Source organism: Coregonus lavaretus (genome assembly GCF_964263955.1).
Source record: "Coregonus lavaretus genome assembly, chromosome: 12".
Classification (NCBI taxonomy): domain Eukaryota; kingdom Metazoa; phylum Chordata; class Actinopteri; order Salmoniformes; family Salmonidae; genus Coregonus; species Coregonus lavaretus.
In genome coordinates this window covers 18,525,164-18,531,163 of record NC_139999.1, presented here as the reverse complement: position 1 = coordinate 18,531,163, position 6,000 = coordinate 18,525,164, and the positions used below count along the sequence as shown (strand labels likewise).

At 45.3% G+C, this 6,000-nt stretch overlaps 1 protein-coding gene across 1 annotated transcript; it reads left to right on the top strand.

Annotated features, from left to right (window-relative positions):
- Positions 1-2,835: 2,835 nt before the first annotated feature.
- Positions 2,836-5,867, top strand: LOC311138348 (catechol O-methyltransferase B-like; the record flags this gene model as incomplete). Its single annotated transcript, XM_084173016.1, has 5 exons — positions 2,836-3,006; positions 3,478-3,601; positions 4,840-5,033; positions 5,179-5,310; positions 5,661-5,867. The coding sequence occupies 5 exons, from the start codon at positions 2,836-2,838 to the stop codon at positions 5,865-5,867; spliced, it is 828 nt and encodes a 275-aa protein (XP_084029142.1).
- Between the last annotated feature and the right edge of the window lie 133 nt (positions 5,868-6,000).

Sequence of the window (6,000 nt, the reverse complement as noted above, 5' to 3'; positions counted from 1 at the left end):
TCCACTCCTTTCCTCTTTTGACCTCACCCTCTCACCGTCCCCCCCTACTCACAAGGCAGGCAATACGCTTGACCTCATCTTTACTAGATGCTGTTCTTCTACTAATCTCACTGTCTCCAACCACTACTTTGTATCCTTTTCTCTCTCGCTCTCCTCCAACACTACTCACTCTGCCCCTACTCCGATGGTAATGTGCCGTCGCAACCTTCGCTCTCTCTCTCCCGCTACTCTCTCCTCTTCCATCCTATCATCTCTTCCCTCTGCTAAATCCTTCTCCCTCCGATCTCCTGATTCTGCCTCCTCAACCCTCCTCTCCTCCCTTTCTGCATCTTTTGACTCTCTATGTCCCCTATCCTCCCGGCCGGCTCGGTCCTCCCCTCCTGCTCCGTGGCTTGACGACTCATTGTGAGCTCACAGAAGAGGGCTCCCTGCGGACCTGTCATCTTTTGAGGAAAACTAGACTCCCTGCGGACCTGTCATCTTTTCACTCCCTCCTCTCTACATTCTCTTCCTCTGTTTCCGCTGCTAAAGCCACTTTCTACCACTCTAAATTTCAAGCCTCTGCCTCTAACCCTAGGAAGCTCTTTGCCACCTTCTCCTCCCTGCTGAATCCCCCTTCCCCTCCCTCATCCCTCTCTGTGGATGACTTCGTCAACCATTTTGAAAAGAAGGTTGACGACATCCGATCCTCATTTATTAAGTCAAATGACACCGCTGGTCCTGCTCACACTGTCCTACCCTATGCTTTGACTTATTTCTCCCCTCTCTCTCCAGATGAAATCTTGCGACTTGTGACGGCCGGCCGCCCAACAACCTGCCCGCTTGACCCTATCCCCTCCTCTCTTCTCCAGACCATTTCCGGAGACCTTCTCCCTTACCTCACCTCGCTCATCAACTCATCCTTGACCGCTGGCCATGTCCCTTCCGTCTTCAAGAGAGCGAGAGTTGCACCCCTCCTCAGAAAACCTACACTCAATCCCCCCGATGTCAACAACTACAGACCAGTATCCCATCTTTCTTTTCTCTCCAAAACTCTTGAGCGTGCCGTCTCTAGCCAGCTCTCCTGCTATCTCTCAGAATGACCTTCTTGATCCAAACCAGTCAGGTTTCAAGACTAGTCATTCAACTGAGACTGCTCTTCTCCGTGTCACGGAGGCTATCCGCACTGCTAAAGCTAACTCTCTCTCCTCTGCTCTTATCCTTCTAGACCTATCCGCTGCCTTTGATACTGTGAACCATCAGATCCTCCTCTCCACCCTCTCCGAGTTGGGCATCTCCGGCGCTGCTCACTCTTGGATTGGGTCCTACCTGACAGGTCGCTCCTACCAGGTGGCGTGGCGAGAATCTGTCTCCGCACCACGTGCTCTCACCACTGGTGTCCCCCAGGGCTCAGTTCTAGGCCCTCTCCTATTCTCACTATACACCAAGTCACTTGGCTCTGTCATATCCTCACATGGTCTCTCCTATCATTGCTACGCAGACGACACACAATTAATTTTCCCCTTTCCCCCTTCTGATAACCAGGTGGCGAATCACATCTCTGCATGTCTGGCAGACATATCAGTGTGGATGTTGGATCACCACCTCAAGCTGAACCTCGGCAAGACAGAGCTGCTCTTCCTCCCGGGGAAGGACTGCCCGCTCCATGATCTCGCCATCACGGTTGACAACTCCATTGTGTCCTCCTCCCAGAATGCAAAGAACCTTGGCGTGACGCTGGACAACACCCTGTTGTTCTCCGCTAACATCAAAGCGGTGACCCGATCCTGCAGGTTCATGCTCTACAACATTCGGAGAGTACGACCCTACCTTACACAGAAAGCGGCACAGCTCCTAATCCAGGCACTTGTCATCTCCTGTCTGGATTACTGCAACTCACTGTTGGCTGGGCTCCCTGCCTGTGCCATTAAACCCCTTCAACTTATCCAGAACGCTGCAGCCCGTCTGGTGTTCAACCTTCCCAAGTTCTCTCATGTCACCCCGCTCCTCCGCACACTCCACTGGCTTCCAGTTGAGGCTCGCATCTATGGCTTCCAGTTGAGGCTCGCATCTACTACAAGACCATGGTGCTTGCCTACGGAGCTGTGAGGGGAACGGCACCTCCTTACCTTCAGGCTCTGATCAGACCCTACACCCAAACGAGGGCACTACGTTCATCCACCTCTGGCCTGCTAGCTCCGCTACCTCTACGGAAGCACAGTTCCCGCTCAGCCCAGTCAAAGCTATTCGCTGCTCTGGCACCCCAATGGTGGAACAAGCTCCCCCACGACGCCAGAACAGCGGAGTCACTGACCACCTTCCGGAGACACTTGAAACCCTACCTCTTTAAGGAATACCTGGAATAGTATAAAGTAATCCTTCTTCCCCCACCCCATAAAAAAAATACAAAAAAGTGGTTGTCCCACTGGCTATCATAAGTTGAATGCACCAATTTGTAAGTCGCTCTGGATAAGAGCATCTGCTAAATGATGTAAATGTAAATGTACAGTGTTTCTATGGTCACTTATGTTGTCCTCTGTAGCTCAGCTGGTAGAGCACGGCGCTTGTAACGCTAAGGTAGTGGGTTTGATCCCCGGGACCACCCATACACACAAAAAAAAAATATGTATGCACGCATGACTGTATGTCGCTTTGGATAAAAGTGTCTGCTAAATGGCATATTATTATTATTATTATTATATTATTATGTTTATCATAAATACTCCGTATGTGTCTCGGGGGGAGTTGGGATATGCAAAAAACACATAGGACAAATATAAGCAGCCAGTAAACTAGAAATATTTTATATTACAGTGAATTCATTTTTATAAACAGCCATCTCTTGTGTGTCCTAGGATGTGGCTGAGCCTTCTCTCTGGTTTGATCGGCGGATCAGCTGTCCTCTTTGCTCTCTACCGTTGGGTGATCCCCACAGCTGTGCAGTATCATGGAGGACTGGCACTACTGTGGCACGATGTCATCGTGGAGCGTGCAGTGGACACTTTGACCCGGACATCACGTCCTCAGGTGAGCTCTCTAAACAGATTTACACATCAGTCTTTGCTTTTTACAATTTTTTCTATAGTATGTTGGTATTGTGATTCTCCCAGACCTATCATGAAAGGTTTCATGACAGTATTTCCCTTTGAGAGTTTCAAAGTAAAATGACAGTGTGTGTCATCCCTTTAATGTAGGCCTACTCATGTAACGTAATGTATGCCTCATCGTAGGGACAATACCAGCTGTCATTTCCCCCCAGAAATATCTGGCATCTTCTGAAGGCAGTGCAAAGGAAAGCTTGTCAATTTCGTTGATTGAAGGCTCGGACCAAGGTGCAGCGTGGTAGGCAAACATATTAATTTATTAAATGAAACACAGACAAAACAACAAAATAAACACGAACGTAAAGTGCTGCAGGCTACAAAGCAACCATACAAAAACAAGATCCCACAAACTAAGGTGGGAAAAGGGCTGCCTAAGTATGATCCCCAATCAGAGAAAACGATAGACAGCTGGTCAGGGCGTGACAAAGCTACTGTAGGAGACCCCCAGAGTGTGATCACAGCCATCGACCACCTCTGCAAACATAGAGAATGGGTCATGAATGTGGGGGATGAGAAAGGTGCTGTATGGATGAAATGTTATTTGAATGGGTTATCGATAACCAGCTGAATGCCAAGACCTTTTAATACTTAATCTTCTTTTTATCTACATTCACCTCCAAAATTATTGGCACCCTTGATAAAGATGAGCAAAAAAGTCTGTATAAAATATATATATTATTTTATACTAATACATTTGCTCAGAGAAAGAGATTTTGTTTAACGAGTAAAGAAAATGGCACCCATAAAGATTATTATAAATAAAATCAAACAAAATAAAATCTGCATTAACATTATACTTTCTTAAAGTTAATCTCAGTTTAAGGAACTGTACTGTGGCCTTACATGGTTTCCTGTTTCACTGGGGTATCAAAATTAGGTAACACGCATGTAAAATCACAATTGTTAAATGCAAGGAACTCACAAATTAAAAGAGACAAATGGTTGTTGACTTTCATAAATCAGGCAATGGGTACAAAAAAAACGACTTAAAAGACAAATATACCACAGTGGTAAACTTGCCTGGTAGAGGACGCATGTGTATCTTGTCCCCACGCACTGTGAGGAAGATGGTTCAGGAGACAAAGAAAAGTCCAAGGGCCACAGTTGGAGAATTACAGAACTTGGTCGCATCTTGGGGTGACCAAGTCTCCAATTCTCTAATTACACGCCACCTCTTGGCCAATGGGCTAGTTGGAAGGGTTGCCATATAAAAGCCTTCATTGAGATCAACAAACAAATGTAACAATTTGAAACCGGGTGCTATGGTGAGTTGAGACGAAAAACGTTTTTGAGATCTAGATTTTTTAGATTAAAAAAAAACTTGTTAAACAAAATATTTTTCACGAGCAATTGTATTAGTATATAAGAATATATATATATATATATATATATATATATATATATATATATATGTATATATATATATTTTGCATACAATATAGCTCAGTATTTGTTTTATTTATTTTATTTATTTTATTTATTTTATACAGTTTTTTGCTTATCTTTATCAAGGGTGCTAATCATTTTGGAGGTGACTGTATATATTTTTTTCAGTCTCATTGTATGATTATTGGATAGAGAGAGATAGAGGTGAAAGAGAGAGTGCTGGAAGAGCAGTAGGCTGCAGCAGTATATACCGTATGCGTTCCAGAGGCAAAGGCTTAGACCGCTAGACCACCCCAAGCCACATGTCTACCTGGTCTTGACTGTGTCCACATCTTTGTGAGTGTCTATTTACTGTATGTGTTCATTACAGGCTCCATTCTGGACTCGGTGGTCAATGAAGTGAGTCCAGTTACTGTCTTGGAGTTAGGCACTTACTGTGGCTACTCAACAGTGCGAATAGCCTGCCTATTACCCCCTGGCGCTAGTGTCATTACCTTGGAGTTCAACCCAGATTATGCTGCCATTGCTCGTCAAGTCATCAGATGGTCAGGACTGGAGGATAAGGTAAAAGGAGATTGGGATGGATTAACATAATGACATATGATGATGAACGGGATGTACATTCATGTAAATATGGGTGGTAGATGTTACAAGATACAGGTCAGTTGTAGCTCAGAAGCTTAGATGATATCTCATTACAGTTGTCCAGGTGCAGCTAGTGGAGGGAGCCTCAGGAGCTTGGATCCCTCGGATGAAGGAGCAATTCGGGGTCCAGGTGTTTGAATTAGTTTTCCTGGACCACTGGAAAGATGGCTACCTTCCTGACACAAAACTGCTGGAGGTAAGTAAGATAACTAATTTGACCATCCTGTGATTATAGGGAATCATTGATAGTCTTACACTCTTACATTGATATGATCAATCAAAGCCCAAAACAAATGTCATTATTCGCTCTTCCTATCTCCCTCTCTTTCTCCCATTCCCCCAACTCTATCTCTTCCTATCTCCCTCTATTTTTTCCCATTCCCCCAACTCTATCTCTTCCTATCTCCCTCTCTTTCTCCCATTCCCCCAACTCTATCTCTTTCTATCTCCCTCTCTTTCTCCCATTCCCCCAACTCTATCGCTTCCTATCTCCCTCTCTTTCTCCCATTCCCCCAACTCTACCTCTTCCTATCTCTCTCTCTCTAGGAGTGTGGACTCATACAGAAAGGCACAGTGCTGCTGGCAGACAATGTCATCTGTCCAGGAACCCCTGACTATCTGGAGTACGTCTGCAACAGTTCTCGCTACAACAGTCACTACGACAGATCCCACCTGGAGTACACTAAAGCAGAGGACGGCCTGGAGAAGTCTGTGAGCCTCTTGCTTTACAGCTGCAGAATTACGGTTGTGTGATGTCTTTTTCAAACATGGATTTAAAACACTAGGTAGCAGTAGTGTGCCTTTTTAGAGATTCATTCAGACAACTGAAAAGCAGCATGCAGTGGTCCCGTCATAACTTCATAGCATTTATAGCCTTCTTTACGGT